The sequence below is a fragment of the Accipiter gentilis genome, chromosome 23, assembly GCF_929443795.1.
Source record: "Accipiter gentilis chromosome 23, bAccGen1.1, whole genome shotgun sequence".
Classification (NCBI taxonomy): Eukaryota; Metazoa; Chordata; class Aves; order Accipitriformes; family Accipitridae; genus Astur; species Astur gentilis.
The window spans coordinates 8820319-8840774 of NC_064902.1; the positions used below are offsets into that span (position 1 = coordinate 8820319).

At 35.2% G+C, this 20456-nt stretch overlaps 1 protein-coding gene across 13 annotated transcripts in view; it reads left to right on the plus strand.

Annotated features, from left to right (window-relative positions):
* CACNA1D (calcium voltage-gated channel subunit alpha1 D) overlaps nucleotides 1–20456 on the plus strand; it is a 238737-nt gene that overhangs the window by 101613 nt on the left and 116668 nt on the right. For 12 of the 13 annotated variants that reach the window (XM_049826575.1, XM_049826566.1, XM_049826573.1 and 9 more), the window contains exons 4-7: nucleotides 8196–8335; nucleotides 12195–12337; nucleotides 13753–13905; nucleotides 14866–15062. In XM_049826575.1, coding sequence (XP_049682532.1) covers nucleotides 8196–8335; nucleotides 12195–12337; nucleotides 13753–13905; nucleotides 14866–15062 — 633 coding nt within the window. The remainder of the gene's footprint in view (nucleotides 1–8195; nucleotides 8336–12194; nucleotides 12338–13752; nucleotides 13906–14865; nucleotides 15063–20456) is intronic. The other variant, XM_049826576.1, reaches the window with a different exon arrangement.

Sequence of the window (20456 nt, forward strand, 5' to 3'; positions counted from 1 at the left end):
GTTCGCTAAAGTACCTGACACCTAGTAATATTCTCACTCCCAGGTTTCTAGCCAAAACCTGCTCTCTTATAAATTAATAAAACTGCTAGCAAGTAACAAAATATATTTAACATTACTTTAATGCTGTTTTATTACTAGATGCAGGTTTAATTCATCACTTGACACTGACTCTAGTCAACCATGTAAGGTAAAATTATGTGACAATGTGACAGTATACATAAATATTGTCTCTTTTACTTTCCTTATTTTGCTGACCTTATTTTCCAGAATATCATCAATTAGAGGGTGGCAGAAAGACACCAAATAATTTGGATTCTATTCTGGTTATATTCTTTATTACTTACTTGCTCTGCTTTCTGTTGTGCAGTTCAGAGTCTTTGGCATACTGTGCTCAATCTTCAATAGAAGTTGTATGGATTTAGGATTGAAACTCACTGTCTATTCGCATTTCTACAAATTGCCTTTTACACCTTGCAAGTATACAGTCATTGCGAAGTGATTGGTTCATTTTCCCTCTGTTGATAATTTTTCTGTAGGTGGTAAATTTATGAAAATTTGTCATTTGGATGCAACGTTTTCCTGTCTGTACAAATGCTTATTTACAGAACTGAGGTGTTTGACTATATCTCCATTATTGTGTTATTTACAAGATAAAGTGGAAAATACATGATTAAAAATATGAGAACCAATCTTACTCAAAGATGAAATGCAGGTCTACAGTGCATTTAGAGGAAGTGATTACAGGAAATAATGAAAAATTAAAAAAAAAATCAGTGTTAAACATGATCTGCTTATTCATCTATCTCTGGCTGCCAGAATCTGTCAGATAAAAATATAGGCACTCCTGCTAGCTAAAACTGTCTTTGAAGTTTGAGAAACTATTTCAGTGATGCAAGTTATTCAAATGCCTTTTCAGACTACATTGATTAAAAAGGGACTTTAAGAAATTTAATTATGCTTAATCTTGATTACACTTAATTATACCTCAGTGTAGAGCTTGCGCATCCATTTTGTTCATTTGCTGTGCTCAGTATTTGAGATGTACTATTGCACATTCTTTTCTTGCAAGCATAAATGCCTGCTTGGGATCTAGAGGGTAGAACTGTTTTTAATTTGGGCTATACCAAGTGATTTTGAATTCACAGTTCAAATGAGATGAAAAGGGTTTGTGTCCTCTTTGGACACAGTGCAAATTCTGAGAGTGAGATTTGTTGCTCAGCAGTGGTATTAGGAATGTGAAATCCCTTCATTTTTATGTAAAAGTGGTTTAAGAATGTTTAGGGTGTGTAGCACCTACTTAGTTCTACTCCTAAATGCGGAGTTTGCATTTGGTATTGGCCTTTAAGTATCAGCCTTGCTATCAGATGTACCGGTGCTAACTGCCAAAGCATATGGATCTGTGGTAGTATGATGGTGTCCTATAAAGAGCCTCAGAAGATCGGAGATATTTCTGGGCCTTAATGCCAAATTCCTGCCCAGAGTTGCCCTAGATTTTACATGTGCGCCAATGTATTCATTTCAGTTTTATTATTCCAGGCTTTCACAGCTTACACTTTTTGTCGTAGTTCTGTAAATTCAAGAACGTGCTTGGACTCTGACTGCTGGATAGTATCATACAGGTTAGGAAACTTACTCTCAAAGTTTCCCAAAACAGGCTTCTGAATGCAAAAAGACATAAGTTAATATATGAAAGCAGCTTAGCCACATCAGTATTCTTTTCCACTAATCCCTTCTGAATTTCTGAATTTTGGAAAGAACTATTCATATCTTTGTCCACATCTTCGTAAAACATTTTTCTCTAGCATATGTGTCTTGATGGGGTGCCTTTTTGATAGAGTTGTTCAGCAGTTACTGTTTAAGGAGTAATACTACTACTCAACTAGAAACATAGAGATAATTTAGTCACCAAAAGTGGAATCCATATCAGCAGTTAAAGGATTCTTTAAAATAAAGTGTCTACGCAAGCTGTCTCCTTTTCCACACTGGAGTCCTAGCCCTCAGGAAGTTTGAGGTCTGTCCAACTCTTTGTACTCCGAGATGTGGGGATGGTGGTGTCCTGGGAGCAATTTAAGGTCAGGGGACGTTGCCGGTCAAACATAAAATGATCTCCTGTACATGGAATGTCATGTGCACTTGAAGTATGGAAACAATGTCTATTGGTTCATATGCGTATTAAAGAAGTATAATTATGGGTATGTAATTATATTTTCTAAAGTTGCTGCAGAATTCCTCTGTCAAAAAGCAAAGTTGCACTTAAAAGCATGCTAATGCAGACATCTGACATAGTTGAGAGCACTATTTGTATTGCCTCAGGTGAATCAGGATTGATCAGGAAGATGCAACATAATTTAATTGGTTTGATCAGAACACAAATCCTTAAAACATTTTCAAGCTCTCCCTTCCTTATTTGCTATTATGTATCTGAAGACATAGTTAACCCAATAGTTTTCACCAAATTCTTGAGTGATAAATAATTTTAGTTCTCTTAATTAAAGGAGAGTAATTGCCATGTCTAATCTAGGAAGTAAATTATTTCATCAGCTTTAAAAGCAGAAACAAAGTAAAGTTGTAGTGCTGTTTTCTTTTTGCCAGGTATATGGATTTCATGTTTGTTTTGTTTTCTATATTGGGAAACTTCTGTAACATTTTCCACATGTGGGAATAAATAGGTTTACTTTCCTTTTTTTTAGTATTACTGTGGTGCAGCTCACAAGTGATTTTCAGGGGAATACAGGTACATGAAGTGAAAAATTAAATTATTATATTTTGAAATTCAAAACTCTGTTACTTTTCTGTCTCAGAAATGCTGTGTTTTCCCAGTGGCAGAATTTGAGACAATGTCTGTCAAAAAGATAAATGGCTTTGTATGTAGTCAATGCGTCAGTCACACATCTTATTTAATAGCACATGATTGATTATTAGTCCCCAAATCAAGAATGTCAAAGTATCTGGTTTTGTGTATGTCTAAACTGCAGAAAGTTGATCAGTTTGGTTACTTTGCTTAAATTGAGTCACTTTATCTGCTAAGTAGTTTTTACTCTAATACATGTATGTTACTCTGGATGCAAAAATATATTTCCCCAGTTAAGAAATAATTCCCATCTCTGATGCCCAGGGAGTAGAAATTAATATGAGAAGAGTTAATTACATAGCATAATAGATTAAGGTTTTGCAAATTAATGACTTTTTATTTTGAAACAATTATCTTGTGAGACATCTTAAGTTAAATGCAGAATTTTGGTGCATCACATTACAACATGTAACAGTAGCTTTGCATATTTCTTTCAGAGATTTTGAAAATATGAAGATAATAAATGATGACTAATATACACCATCTGGCTGGGGGGGGTGGTGGGGAGATTTCTTCCTGAGCAACAGGGTTTCTGCTAAGATGATTTACTTAAAATAAGAAAGCAAATGCATTTTTTTTTGCTGAGAAAATGAAGTTCTGATGACTTCACTGAAACTCAGTAGATAGGTTTTCTACTCCATGATCAGCATCAAAGTGGGGCTCATTGGTCTCTATCAGAAAGGCAATGTATCTTATCAGTCCTGTTGTTGCATCATATATTCAGAAACAGATTGCTGAGACTTGAAGATTTGGAGCAATGTTAACTGAAGTGTTAGACAGCCTTGCAGGAATCAGCCGCCTGTAATGAGAGATGACCTAGCTCTGCATGGTAGCAAATCAGTGAACAAACTACTATTAATCTACGCAGCCATAGGATTAGATCCTTAGTAACACAAACATTTTTGTGCTTCATATCTTCTTTAGATTTACAGCTGTCTGGTTTTTTCTCTGCTACTTTTGTGATGCCGTATAGAACTAAATGCAATAATAGATACTAGAAATTATATACGATTTCTAATTTAATATGTGCAATTTCTTAGAGCCAAAATTTTCAGGCAATCAGTCTTATGTATTTCCTTATTTTTTTGTTTGGTTGTCTTATTTTTTAGTGTTCCTACTTCCATTTTTAATGAAATAAAGTATTCACTTAAAGATCTCAACTAATTTGAACAAAATAAGATGTGTAGGGAATAGTTTTCTCCACTATAGAGAAAAGAAAGCAGATAAATGTGTGCATCATAAACTGTTAGAACTGCAGTCTTCAGTCTGTATTTTTAAATTGTCTCTTACTGCTTTATTTTTACATAGCAACCCTATCTCTGCAACACTTCCAATAATACTGAAAATTGTATGATAGATTAAACTATTTAGTCTTGAACAATGGTTGCTTAAGCTCTGGACATGCTAGGTGATGTATGGCCTACAGATGTATCTTAGTTGCAGAGGGAAAAATTGATGTCCGTAGTGACTGGCAAGGAGTTACAAAAGTGTGAGAAGGGACTGCCAGTACCTTCCTGAGGGTGAGCAGGTTGTTAGATTTGCAGTTTGTGTTAGAACATCTGTTGGCTGCCTACTTGAAAAAAAAACAACAGTCTGTAAAGAGAGCACAGCCTGTACTTTGAATATTGTTAACTACTGGGCCAAATTATTCATCTGGCCTCTGTGGAAGACACAAGTTGTGATTTAAAAAAAAATTAAGTGTGCGAGAGCATGAAAGAAAAAGAAAGGAAAGAAAGAAGGAAGAGAGGAAAAATGAAATTTTTGGAATGGAAGATTATAGGCTTCTTTGGTTGTAGATATATAGAAATATCTGTGTTCCTTTTCTCAAGGTTTTCAAGAAATCATGGCTTTTGGGTTGTCCAGTGGCTACTGTTACAAAGCATCTTTCCCTTGTGCCATTGGCTTTGTTAATAGCATCATCCCTGTTTGCCTTCTATCTTGTATCCATTATGAATATATGATTCTAGAGGCAAATTCTGGAACCAGGCATATATATGCTTTACAGCAGGGAATGAGGTAGAAGGAAACATTTCCATTCTTCCACAGAAAGGAAGGAAAACTTTCCTAGTGTTCAACATTATGTAGAATCCAGGGGCTTTTTCATGTTGGATGTGTATTGGGTGTAGGTAGATTCAGGGCATGTACAAATACCTGTACTTTTCCCTACGATCATGTAAGAATTATCAGAATAATAGAAATTACAGAACTGTTAACTGGGAGGGACTTCTGGAGGTTATCTAGTCCTTCAGCTCCTAGCAGGACTGTTGCCAGCACTAGATCAGGTCAGCTGTACCTTTGCCTAGCTGCATCTTTAAAACTTCCTGCTTTGAAGCTGCATGTTCTCATTCTGCACTACCCTTCTGATAAAGAAGTTTTTCTTAACATCCTGTGAACCTCCAAGCCTGCAGCTTATGCCTGTTTCCCCTTATTTTACCATATGCTGCTACCTAGCATTTGGCTTCATAATCTTTTTAACCCCCTTTCAAGTAGTTGTAGTCTACTGTCAACTTACTCTTAGTCTCCTCCTTGCTGGAGAGGAGATCTTTCCTTCACTGCAGTCTGCACTTTCTCAATGCACTTTTTGAACTAAGAGACCCAAAACTGTAGTAGTGCTGCAGCCTCACAGCACTGAGTAGAGGTGGATAATAATTTCCCTCTATTTGCTCACCATGCTGTTCCTAATAGAGCCCAGTATAGAATTTGTCTGATTTACAATGAGCATATATTTAACTTGGTGCCCACTGTGACTTCCAGGTCCTATCTTAGCCCATATAGGTGTGGGATTATTTAACTGGAGGTGCAGAACTTTAAATTTTTCCTTGCTGAGAATCATGTGGCTTTTGTTGGTCCAGCTGTCAAGGTTTCTTATGGTCCATCTGCTAAGTGACACACACTGACCTTAAGCTCACCACTGGGTTTAAAAAATGAGCTTGTCCTACATCCCATATTGTTATAACAGAATGTCTGCAATACTGTTTAGGAAATAATAAACAGTCCTGCTTCCATAAAAGGGAAAGGAAATAAAATAAATGGGAACAAGACCAATATTATTTTTAAAGGTGGATGCTAAGAGATAGGGTATAGTTTAGGATGTAATCTGGTAGGTTGATGGATGGAATTAAATTACATATTTGCCTGTAATAGCAGGACACTAGACATGATGACCCAAGAGGTCATCTTGGCCCAGAAGGTCCCATCCAATCCTGGGTCCTATGTTCCCTTTATGTAAAGAAGCTGTTGAAATTTTGCGCATATGAAAATTCCTATATCTCTTGTCTCACCTTTTATTTTACTACGATTTCAATATATATTTTGCCCATAGCAAATGCCAACCATAATATTTTTGTCTTCCTTATGTTGTCTTACATTATTTATCTTTCTAGGTCCAAGATGCAGACTTAGTTATATGCAAGGAGACAGAAATAGCTGTTATTGTGAAATGTGTACATGGTAGGATTTGCTTGAATTTAAGGATTTTTGCAGTATGTTTCTCAGGAATGCTGGTAATTCATATTATTGCAACCTCTGTGGTGCTCTCTAGCCAAAGAAATCTGATGGCTTTTAGTGAACAAACCATTCACATTTCTTCTGTGAGGCCACTTCACTCTTGTTATCCAGTAATTGTTCCAGTTTATTGGTGCTAAATTAACAAGTAAGTGGAAGGGAACATTTTGAAATAAGTATTAGGAAGTATGAGGAGGACATCCATCAGTTTCACTGGGTTGGAAGATCTCATGCAAAATATAGTGCAGCTGAGGAGACGTTGTCTTGGGTGAAGCTCTACAGTGTTTATGAAGTGTACTCAAAGCAGGGGAAAGAGGCAGGAGAATGGGACTGAGCTGAGCAGGAGACGAGATCAAGAATCCTTGCTTTGCACTAGGAGAAAGCCTCACCTCTCTTAGCGATCCTAGGGTGCTGCTTGTTGGAGATGAAGACCTGGAGAGGAGTATGTAGTTTATTGATAAGCCTCTACACTTAGTAAGTCACCAGTGTCAGATTTAAAAATGGATATACCACATCCTGTATGTAACCAACCCTAAATGGCCTTTTCACGAGGAAAAGAAATCTAGCTTCCCAAATTAAAGACTTTGCACGTGAGAATGTAAAGATCTTTGTTTAAATTGCAAACAGTTAAGGTTCATTTTTTATTTGGTTGTATGTGAAAGTGCCAAGCTGTGTAACAAAGAGCAAATACACAGTTTTGTGTGTAATGTCTGAGCTGTGTTTGAGTCTATGATAGTAGGAGATTGTAATACTTACTGAGCAGTTATAGTCCGTATAATTAACATTGTGTGTGGTAAGTGAGCAACATGTGTTCCTGAACAAGTTTTAAAAAAAATGAATCATTCTCTTTGTGTCTTTTATTCTTGGCTCTAATATTTGCACAGCAACAGATAACTAAACAAAGTATTATATAAAGTGTTGAAATGATGATTTCTGAAGGTAAAAAGAACAAACGTGTTAACAGATCTGTTTTGATAGCAGTTACTTTTACAATTTATCCAATTCAAATATGCTATTACTATAGAAAGAAGCCACCACAAAAAATATTACCTGACTAGCTAGGAAAAGAGATTCAATGTATAGCTCTGTTTAAAATAAGGATTTTGGTAAATTGAAGAAACTAATAATGTTTAAAAAAAGCATTGAAACAAATCTGAAGTTGGGGCTTCAATGACACAAGGTAGTGATATACTAACTTAAAATTTCTTCAAGCATATTAGGTTGATTTAAAGAAATTCTGGTTATGTGGAAGGAAGAATAAGTCAATGTAAACTTCCATGTCAAGATGAAAAGGTTGCAAGACAGTGTAAAATTAAATTAAGACCCTGTTAAATAGCTTATAACTTTTTGAATCTCCTTAGTATGGGATAACCCTGTCTCAAACTCCCTTATTAGGTAGAACTCTGTGAGTGCTAATTAAATAAAGGCTGATATAATGAATAGTGAAAGTAAGTATACCACTGCATACCTTTTAAGGATATTTCCAGGGCCCTGTTCTACAACATTTTCTGGTTTTAATGAATGCAAAGAATCCTATTGACCTGGATGGGACTATTTACTTGAGCAAAGGTACAGTATGCTTCCATGTTTGCAGAAACAGAGCCTTTTTCTCTCACAGAAAGTGAAAACAGGAAAATCTCATGCAATTATGTAATTATAACCTTGTAAGTACGGCTATCATTAAGTGCTATGCAATTAAAACCTGTAAAATAAACTGGCATGAAGTATTGTATCTCCTTAGTCCAGATGAATACATCTTACCCACTTACTCCAAATTCTAACCAGTAAGAGAACTGCTAAATTACGTTGTCTTTCATTGTACTTTTTTTGTCTTTTACAGGAAAAAGTAGAATATGCCTTCCTGATAATTTTTACAGTTGAAACATTTTTGAAGATTATAGCATATGGATTATTATTACACCCCAATGCATATGTTAGAAATGGATGGAATTTATTGGATTTTGTAATAGTAGTAGTAGGGTAAGTAACTTAACCTTCATTATACAAAGATTTAAAATCTTCTTTACAGTGAGGTAGATATAGTTCTGTTTGGCCTACGCTTGATTTCTATTCCTTTCGAGTAAAAGAAAGAACTGTTATGAGTGAAAAATTCAAAACAAAGTCCTAAAAGTTTTCAATGCTATCTGTGGCTTCAGGCTGTGTTGCACAATCAGCTTTATAGGAAAATTTCCCAGAGAATTCTGAGTTCTGCCAAAAATTTTCCTTAGTTGTTGTCTTGCAGAATATTTTCCGTCTGATTTTTCCAAGGTGAACTCCTGATGTCCTTCTTTATGATAAAGGTTGATCTGTTCAGGTCCTTACATTGTTATTTAATTTATTAATTTATCCCTATACTGTGGTTATGTAGAGTTCATCTATTCAACAAAGACCTCTGGGGGAACTCATGTGTTTCGAAGTGGAGAGGAGTGGTCAGGGGAGACAGAGTTCACTGAGTGATTCCTTGACCTTCCCGAAATCTGAGGAAAATTGGACTTTCCTTTGGGATGCTGCACATCAAGCCCCATATATATATGACTTTGGCTTGCTTGGGGGAGTATGTATGCTAAAAATACTTTTTTTTACCCTGTATGCCTCGCTGTGCCAGGACATCCTGGAGAGTTTGTTCTGCTCTTCAGAGTAGGGACTGCTCCAGCCTTATATAAGTTACAGAAGAGTGGAGAGTGGAACATTCCACATTTACGTTACACACCTGCTTATGATAAATAACATTTTGTGTCAGCAACTTTGTCTCAATGGTTGTGCTAATTCATTAGAAGATCCTACCTTCAGCTATGTAGGGAATTATTCCTGAGGCATATATTCCCCATTTCTCTAAATATTGTGGAGATTATATTGAAAAAAAGGAATTTCCAGTACTATAAATTTTTTATATGGAAAATATTAATTATATAGAACATGGAGATCCTCATCCACATATAACTATATAATTTGTATGTTGTGGCTGGCTTGCAAAGAAGGCCTTGGCATGCAGTGTGCAATTCTAATTTCATTTTTAAGTTCAAACTATAGAAAGGATTGTCTCTAATTGAAAAGGCCCAGAAATTAGAGTGTGTGCAGCTCTTAACTCATGTAATTACATTAAGGGAAAAGAAAAAGATGCAAAGTAAAGGAATTTATGGTAAAGCATTATAAAATTTGGGCAAGTATTATGAATGTATGAATGCCTGATTTATAACTGTTTGATTCTGAGATTGTAAATGTTACTGAGAAGATTGTATTTGGGCCAGTTGCTTGGCATTCAAGCAGTTTTGGTCCAGGGCTAAAATTTGTGTATAAATAGATCCTTCAGCAGGTCAGGTCATTCTCAACAGATTGGCCTCTGTGCCTGAAGGGGAAGCTTGGTGGGCAGGTGTGGAGACTATCACACATAAGAGCTCTATTCTCTTGCCAGGCAGTCACTTGAATAGACCTCTTCCCTTTTGTCAAGTGACCATGGAGTTACAGTAACCCTGGAGCAGTCTAATTAACATGACCTCTATCTTTGGCTGTGTCCTAAATACATAACTAAAAAATTTTCCATTAACTCATAAAACACTCATTATTGGAGGCTGAATCTAGTTAGGTCAAATGCTCACACTGAATCCATGGAAAATACGGAGAAAAAAGGACTATATCTTATAAAATACCTAAAATATCACACTAAGATTTAAATCTTAGCTCAAACCCAAAAGTTTTGGAATATAAATGATTGTGTAGGTTGTCATCAGTCCACGTGGATGACAAGGTGGACCTTTTGTAACTTGTCAGGCACTGACAGTATTTTTGTTCTTGTACTCTGTCAGCAATATTTTTGTTTCTTCTTTTAAGAACACAACCCACATAAGCAAGTAAGCAAGCATGAGTCCATTTATTTAATAAATGCTTAAAAGCCCAGTGAAAAATTGTTTTTCATATATAACCCAAAGTGGATATGGAATCACTTCTGGATCTGATTCTATTTGAGTAGTTTCATTGTGGAATTTCATTAGGTATTTTAATAGCTTTGAAAGAGCTGCCATGATGTCCTATATTGAATGTATTAGATGAAATTTGCTTCATGTGCTTTCTCAGCAGAAACTGTAGCAGTCCAAATGCACAAATCTTAATTATACCAAAAGAAATCTCTATTAGCAAAAGGGAAGCATGTATAGACACTTTTTTCCACAACATCAAATTTGGCATTAAAATTTTGGTTAAATGTACAGGAAAATAAATGTCAATTTTAATAAAGGAGATCAATGGTTTTATACCTTAATGGCTTTATAGGATAGACATAAAATGACAGAGCCGTAGACATAGCTGTGAATGTGATGTTTTCTCCTGTGTTTGTCACTTCTCTCTGAAACCAGTTAGAGTATGAATTACTTTCAGAGTGGTCTACTACTTGTCTGCATGCTATGCCACATAATTTCCATTGATTTCTGTGAAAGAATAAGGTCCTGGTAGAGAAAGCTTTCATAGCACCTTCCTATGCCTGTAGCTTTTTAATTTTCTGAATGATGTATGAACTGACAGGTTGAAAGCAGCTTCTCTTAATCTGGGGCTTGATTCAGAAGTCTGTTTAATCATGCCTGCCTTTAGAGCATGAATAGTCACTCTGAAATCATTCAGGTGGCTCATTTTCTTAGAATTATGCTTCTATTAAATTACAGGGCTAAATCAGGACCTGAAATATTAAATGTCTGGATTTCTATGGTATAGAAATACCTAGCAGTATGTAGGTTGCTGGTGTTCATTCTAAGATCTGTAGTCTTCATGGCTGGGTTTCACTCTGGAGGAGAATGAAGCAGAATAGGGGTGGATATTGACTGATACAGGTTAATTGTTTATTGGGGAAGAGAAATTCTTCAATATTCTAGTTTAATAGGTTGCCCAAATATTACATGATTTCTAGCAACTATCCAGCATGACAGAATTGTGAACCAGAGTTGTGAAAACTTTTCTTGACAAAACCAAAACCCTCCACATTTCAGGAGTCCTTTACAAGTGTGAAACACTTTTCAGGATTACAAAACTCTGTTGACTTGATAATCCTTTCAGGAGAAGTTCAGTTTTGCAACTAATGAACTACAGATGGTGCAAAGGATAATATGGTTTGTGTGGCCTAGCGACAGTTGAGAAAACCATGTATCTGAAATGCAGGTCCACACTAAAATAAATATAAGATTACTTTGCACTTCAACCACTTGTATCACTTCGAATTGCTGCTAGAAGTAGGAAGGAAAAATAAAACTCTTTTGTTCCAAATTGTTCTAATGAATGACTAGCTCATTTCTGCAGTGAAGAAATACAGTATAATAAATAAGTCATCTGTAAATATTTTTATCCTCAGAGATATTATGTGTAAGAAACAAATCTTTTTGGTGTTATTAAATGTTGTACTCTAATTATTTTTTCATATATTCAGTTTTTGCTGATTGTATTTAGAATATTGAACTGCAGTGTTGCTTGGAGTTCATATATTCCACCAAAATTAAAACAGATGGTTTCTAGTGATTATCTATTTTATGTTCTAAAGAGAAGACTAATTCTCCAGACCTTACAGCTAAAATGTTTGAACAAAGAAGTGGCAAAGTAGCTTCATTTATTTAAAAATAGCAGATTGTATATACAAGCAGAATGCTAATTTATAGGATACTGTGTGATCGTAGCTCTCTGGGGGGATTAGAAACTCTTGCACTTCTTAACTTCTCCTGTCACGATTTGATGTGTAAATATACCTCTCATTTTGACAGCTGAACAGCTTTTCAGAATTATCCACAGTTCAAGTAATTTCCTAATACCTTTGACTGCATGGTAAATGGATGGTGATGACCTTACCCTTCATCTCATTTTCTAGATTATTTAGTGTAATATTGGAACAATTAACCAAAGAAACAGAAGGTGGCAGCCACTCAGGTGGCAAACCTGGTGGCTTTGATGTCAAAGCCCTAAGAGCCTTTCGTGTACTGCGACCTCTCCGGCTCGTATCAGGAGTGCCCAGTAAGCTCGTTTCTATTTAATTCCATTGGAATGAATACTGTAACTGGTCTGATTATTTAACTTTCTTGTTCCAGACACTAACAGAAATGAGATAATATAAAATTGGGTTTTTTTGTTATCTGGTTATATATGTAAAGTGAGTTTCAAGATGAATGACACCTTATTTCAAGTTGAACAAAGGATTGTGAACTCATTCAGTGTGTGATCTTCTTACATAGTTCAATAAGCAGACAGGGGAATACACTTCCTTTTTAGAAGCTTTATATAAAAAGTAAATTACATGTTAAAATGCAAATACACCAGAAAATAAAATTCAGATCTTTTTATTCCAAAACCCTGCAGATCTGAAAGTGTAGGTGGTCCTAAAATAGTTTATATGTTGGTAAGTGTATGCCAAAGCACATTACACATTTCATATTTCCTGCCCCCTCCAATGCACATGAATGCCTTCTGTTTATCTCAGTAGAGCTAACAGATAAATTAGGAAACTTAAAAAGTAGAACAATATTATTTAAAGAGAGCAATTGAATTATCTGATAATCTTTCCTGGTTTCTTTTAATATGTTATTAATTATTGAAGCTATTTGGGCTGAGTGAGAGGTTCATGGCTGACAATCCAGCTCTTTCCAAGACATTCAAAAGAAGAATCCTACTGCTCTGTTTATTATATCACAGTCTGTTACATGGAAATGATCATGATGGTATATATTTAGCAAAAGAACTTCAGTGAAGGAAGAAGCAATCTTATGAGATTTCAGAAAGGAAGTCTATTAAAATAAAAATGAGGCGTATTTTGTTCTCATTGGTACTGCGGCAGCTTCATTAATCTGGGATTTACTTCTTTTGGTAAAACAAAAATTTGGCTAAATATTAAGGAGAAAAGAAAGATGGGGTAGTTCAAAAAGTGTTGTGAGGGATAAATGATGAAAAAGTAAGTTTTTTCAGAGTAAAAATATGTTTTCCCAGGTAACTATACTTTATTTATCTCTCCAGACCAAAAATAGAGTTCTGCAATTGGCTGAGTGTACATTTTCCGAGGACTTGCCACAAAGTTGTGGTTGTAGCACAGAACTTTTTAAAGGTCTTATAAAATGACCTACAGCCACACACTGACTACATGCCCTTTCTTTCTAAAAAATCATAAATTCTTGTGACACATTTCAAATGTTGTCTTCTATGCCATAACCTTTATTAACAGAGGAAGTAATTAGACTTTGACACAAGTATTTAGATACTTATGAAGTATTTTATGTTACAGGAACATTTTGTGATTCTGGGCAGTAGAAATTTTTTAAAAACTGATTCACTCTGTATGCCTGTGTCATTAATTTCTAATAACTTGTAATTATAGAAAATTTGGTAAGGCAAGACATAGAGGTCTGGATCATATCTTGTATCCTCCTTTTCTCTTTTAGGTTTACAAGTTGTCCTGAACTCCATTATAAAAGCCATGGTCCCCCTCCTCCATATTGCCCTTTTGGTATTGTTTGTAATCATAATCTATGCTATTATAGGATTGGAACTTTTTATTGGAAAAATGCACAAATCTTGTTTTCTTATTGATTCAGGTAAGTCCTGAAACTGTTGGCTAAAATAAGGGATTAATTCTCTTTTCTTTCAAGTCTGTGGGATTTCAGTTTGAAATAGAACAGGGGCCAAAGCACTAAAACTGTCGTAACTTTTCACTGTGGTGCATAATTTTAGGAAAAGTGCATTAAATTTAAAAAACAACAAAAAAAAATGCAAACCAGTTAGTGACTAGAATATTCTCTGAATAAATTTTCATTTCTGAAATGTGTAACTGAAATGTCAGTAGTGAAAATAGTAAGGGTGACTACAAGGGAGAACTCAGTAGTTTTTTCTAATCTCTGATTACTGAAAAACTAGCTAGTCCTGTTCCAGGGAAGATATACTTTCCTGAGTTCACAACCTGGCAGTGTCTCTCCTTTGAGATTGTGGCAGTGTAGTAAGAAGTGCAGTTCTGAAATGAGTAAAGAAAGAAAACGGTGTTAAACCAGGTGAAGTGATGAAATGAAAGTGTTTGTTATGGGAGAATTTTGAAGGAGTGAAACATCATGAGGGAGATACTTTTTCTGATGGTGAAGAGTACATGTCTATCAGCTAAGTAATGAAGTAGACTATATGTAGGAATTAGCCCAGACCTGTTTTCCTTGGTGGTCCATATGTTAGTATGAAGTGGCATGAAGTGAAGAAATGGCAATGAAGAGGAAAAAAAAAAAGCACGAGGATGTTCTCAAAAGTTATGTTGTATTATTACATGCTTCTTTCCACTGCTTAATTACTTGAGGTCTTTTATACATTCAGTTTTGATTAAACTATTTTAAAGTTGTAAGGCCCAGATGTGAGAAAGACTAAAAGCTCTGAAGCTCCCATGGGTTGCATTTCTCAGCATTTCTCAGGTTGATACCTGGATTTCCTTCCAGCAGGGTTGGTATTTCTTCATGTGAAGAGTTAACTCACAAAAATTTGAGAACTTGAAAGTTCTGATTTTTTTTGTCAATTTTCAGATATACTAGTTGAAGAAGATCCAGCACCTTGTGCATTCTCAGGGAATGGACGTCAGTGTGTCATGAATGGCACTGAATGTAAGGGTGGATGGGTTGGACCAAATGGAGGCATAACCAACTTCGATAATTTTGCATTTGCTATGTTGACTGTGTTCCAGTGCATAACCATGGAAGGATGGACTGATGTGTTATACTGGGTAAGTTCATAAATCACTGAGCTTTGTTTACTTCTAAACAAGCTTCAATGTTCAAGTGAGAAATAAAATACAATACTGTCAGCAGGAAATCTTGGTGAGTTTTGCAGGAGATGAGCTCAACTGCATACTTTTGCCAGTCACAGCATCTTACTGGACTCCTCAGGCTAAAAAGACATTTTAGAAACAAATTTATTCATTGCTTATTTGAGGTTTTTTTTGCCTGTTCCATTTGGATAAATATAATATTACATTTATGTCCTTTGGACTAGCTTTTTTTCATGCAAGCCTACAGTTTTTAAGTATGTCTTCTGATTAAGCTTAAGAGCTCTCTTTTTGCAGTATTTCTGCAAAATATTTCACAGCACTAACATAAATTAGAACAAAGCAAGCTCTCAACTGTCATTGCTTGCCATGGGGACTGCAAAGCATTTGTTAGCCATTCAGAAACAACAAATCACAAGAGCTGTAAGGCTGACATTGTCTCCGTAGAAGGAGCAAAACATATTAAAAAACCTAACTGTGCAAGTCCCCACCTTTAAATGCTACTCTAGCATCAGATATGGAACCTCCACAATCTTACACCATAGACAGCTGGACACAGACTGGGAAACTGAAGATATATTTAGTCCTGATTTTACAAATGAGCATGGAGGAAAAAGAACACACACATTTTTAAAGGAATAGGGTCACCTAAATATACAAATAGATGTTTCTCTGCCTAACCCCATTCCAATCTAAGGACATTATGATCTTTTGTGTAGTAAAGACTTCTTTTTAAGTATCTAAATATCTGATGTGAGTTGTCCAAGGTCATTGAAGAAGTCTGGGACAGAACCTACCTACCATAGGTGCTGGAAATCAATGAGAATATTCTGTACTACTTGGTACTCAGCAGTAAGTCTTTGCAGCAATTAGGGCCTTATAACAAATATAATTCTAACAGTTCAAATGTTGGAAAATATTCATGAAAGAAGGAAACTGATTACTAGTAAGGATCAGTATTAGCAAGCTGTTAAAATGGATGAGCTATCTCCAGATGTATCTTAATGGAACTATATTCAAGGTTATGTTGCTCACAGTAGCTCACGTTTTTATTTTCTTTAAGTTTGCCTGGCCAAGTGGGGCTATTTACTGATAGCACATCTGTTGTGAAGTATTGGATGCAGTTAAGGATGTAGTATTACCCAGTGAATGAACACTTAATTTTATGTGGTCATTTGTTGCAAATCAAGGGGAAATATGTTGTTGCTAGAAAATGTAATGCCAGAGTGTAGTCTCGGGTAAAATCTGTGATACTGGAATATAGATTATGGAGAAGTTTTTAAGATCATATCACTGTTAAAGATAATTAAGATGGTAAAGTGGCATTCTTTTAGGATTGAAAGACACAAAAAAAATTGACAAAATATAAATCTCTGCTTCCACTGCCTGTTACCAGAGATACAAAATTGGCTATAAACATGCAAACCTTCAATACTAAAGAGTCTAACAATAATGCATAGCTACATATAGGCTAATGTATTGTTTCTTATTGTGTAGGTTTATCAACTCTTTGGGTTTTGCTCTTCAGCTCTTCCTAATTTTCTCAAAGAGACTGTGTGAATGTAGAATTATTATGTACTTTATATGATTTGTGTTTGTGATGATGACAGTTATTTTTTTCCCTCCTGAAAGAAAAGGGAAGGTTTGCCACAATTGTCTATGAAAAAAATACACATTTAACATCTTTCAAGGCAAAAGTATGCCCATATTTCAGTACCTGATCATTCCTCTAACTGTCACCAATTTTTTCAGGAAAAATTAATGTAAGAACTTTGGGGAGTTGCTGTATTTGGAATAAAATTGTTACAAAAGATAGAGAAACAATATAAGCTGAGTGGCTCAGTATTAAACATTTTTTACCCTAAGAATTAATGAGCTAATTGATCTGATGCATCTTAAGAAATCTTTGTAGAGTCTCCATTGACAGCACAAAAAATAAAACCATTGAAATAGGATGCTGAATATTGTCATGATCAGACAAAATGCAAGGCATAAGAAAATTAAAAATGCAAAGACTTCAAAACTGCACACATGAGTTATTTATTTCTTTATAATAAGTTCCTGGTGTAGAAGACATTTACAGGTACACAGGCACCAATTTTCATTTTATTACAAATAATACTGGGATTATTAGACAGCTACGCAAATATTTATTGACCCAGTGAAATATAATCAAAGTCAGCTATTCAAGTGGCTTTGGAATCTGTCTTAACTGTTTATATAATTAAATTAAAGATCTGGATTCTTTCTATCTGTAGACCAATAAATTGGCCATTGTCAAGTTGAAATTACTTACCAAGGAGAAGAGGAATGATGATTTATATGTTTTAATTTCATCCCTGGATTAAGCTGAGGTAGATTTAGCTGTTGCTAGCTAAAGATAGGAAGAGATTTTGTTCTAATTGCAAATTGTGAAAACATTAGAGGTATACCAGGTTGTGACAAAAATTTCCAAAGAATCTAAAGAAACAATTTTAGCTAGAGGTGCATGGGTTTTGTGGGTTGCTTTTTACTTAGAAATCTGTTGATGATACACGGACTGAATGAGTTTTATACAAAACATAAACAAATAAAACCAAACCTACAAACATTAGAAACTGCAAAAAATTCTGATTTCCATTTGGTCATTGTGTGAACAGTAAAATTAACTATGTAGGCTTATCTTGCTAGCAGGTGTAATCTGAGTGGGTGAAATATGTGCAGTATTTTGCATCATGTTATGTGGCATTCTGTTAGCAAGAATGACAGGTGAAAATGACAGCTTCCAACAACACTCACTAGCACAGCTTGTTATCACCTGGTTAACAGCAGTAAGCTTGGCTTAAAAATTCTCCAAACATCAATAATGGTTTTTCTTATGCATATCTATGATAGATCGAGGGCTTGATCCTGCTACTGGTAGGCACCCTTCAGGTCCTGGTGACTCACATGGACATCCTGCTGCTCACCAGTTTGCATCTGAATCCCATATGTCCTATTACTTTTCAGAGTGTCTTCATTTGGCTACTTTTCTCTCTCTAACTTGTATGTAATGGGATAGCATGTATTACATGTTTCATCCACAAAAAATATGACTCCTTAGTGCCAAATGCTAGACTCGGCTATAAAGGTTAAGGGGTAGTGTCCTTGTTTTCACCAGCAAGTGCAGCGTGTGTGTTCCCAAATTGTACGATATGTTTGTGGCTGCACATCTGTACATCATCTCCATTTATATCAGGACTGTGTTTATTCCCAGTCACAGTCCTTTTTGTTTGTTCTCCAGCCCTAACTGAAGGCTTATGCTATTAGTTTTGGATCCCAGTGCAGTCCTTGTTATTGGCAAAGTGGCAGCTTCTGTGTGCCCATGTTTTTAATGCTCTGGCTCACATTCTAAAGCTGAGAGCATAGTATTCTTTGCCTCATTTTCAATTTATGCTAGCAAGCACTCAGGAATTACAAAATCTGAGTCTGCATTTGCATATCTGGCTCTAGATTTTTTCCCATGTCTTTCAAACATCAAGACTTATAGTCTATTAATGGCAAACATATTTTGTAAATTGCTTTTTATTTTTAGCTATTTCACTTGATATGTAGGAAGACACATAATGAGGAGCAGTACTTGCCAGTAAAACCCCCAATTTTCCCATGAGTACCAAAATTATCACATTTAATTCTTCTTGTTTTCACCATAGTGAAGTTATCTTGAGTTACTACGCTTGAATAATCTACACTGACACTACTGTAACTTGAATGAGAGATGGGCAGGGCGTCTGTGAAACAAACTACTGCATGTAAGGGGTTGCCAGCACAGTTGATTCAATGATGGAGCAACTGTATTAGTGGCTACTGAATTTTAATAAGTCAATTTAAGGACATACGAGTTCGAATATTAACAGCTCTTCAGTTCTCTGACATCTAGCTAGCACTATTCAGATTGATCTGGAGATTTTTGAGATTGAAGAACTCAAACTGAAATTGCTGAATGATAGTACATTGATGTCTTACATGGTTTTGCTTATTAATACACCTACTGGTACATTAACAAGATATTCTCTCAAGGATTAATGTTTAAAATACACAATTCATTACTTGAAATGTCTAAGCAATCTCCAACATATCTAAAACTTGCATAAGGTTTAAGGAAAGATGTGTTGGGTTTTTTTAATATCCCCTGTACTAATATGTCCACTTCTTAAAACTGTGTCCTATCAAACTACTGTTTGATAGTAATGTTATCATCAAAGAAATACTTCATTCATAATTCTGCTGCTTTTATAACAAAAAGAAGTATGGACTTAGAAATCTGTTTCTTGCTTCAGGAATTAAGCTTTATATGCTTCACTATAACCCTTGAAGCATCTTAGAACATTTGAAGAAAATCAGTCATCTCTCTAACACCGTCTGTTTAGGCTGCACTGTGCTTTTGTGTATGTCTAGTATGCAAGTGTCTACTTAGCCATTGCATTAATGTTACTGGAAGTAACATATCAAGATAGAAAAGACTGTATCAATATTTCTTTAAATGTATTTCCATAACCAAGTAAAAGAACTATGGCTTCCTTACTGGCTTTCCAATACTACAAGATGACTTTATTGTGCATAAACTAAAAGGTAGAAAATCACTATATATTTTTTTTTTAACTGGATGAGAATTTGAAAAAATCATTATAATTCCCACATAAACCTATGTGTAGAAAAGAAAATAATTGCAATAATAAAATGAAGCAGTCTCTTGATTTTTTTAGAATGTCAATCAGATGATCAGGAACTCAGACAATCTTCTAATCATGTCACTTTTTAGAATGCTCCTGGTTCAAGAATCTTAAAGGACAGCCTACTCAGAAGCATTATAGGGGGTTATAATGTACTTGAAACCAGCTGATGTGCAGCCAAAGATTTTTCCGCAACACAAGCAAATATATCTCAGAAGAAAACCCCTTGGCTCAGGCACAAAATGTATTATTAGTCCATAAACAAAAAGTTGCAAATCTGTTTGAAGTATTATCAAAACTGTCATCAGAGTGCTGAGCAGGAATCTCTAAAATGTATCTTTCAAAAAATGTGACCAACAGTCAAATAACCAATAATACTCTAGAACTTTGAATTGAATGATTTAATAAACCAGTGGGAAACTACTACTTTGGGTCATTTAAGTCATATTTGTCCCATTACAGCTGCAGATATGGAAGGCATATTATTGTATCCAAATAATAACTTGTCAGCAATGAATTTTGGCTTACAGTCTGGGAGAAGTCAGAGAATGCTTGACAGCTTTTTTTTTTCCCTTTGTAAATCAGTTGCAAATATTCAGCAGTGTTAAAAATTGTCAGGAAATAAGCTCAAAAAATCTTAGAAAATGTTTATTTCTTCCTA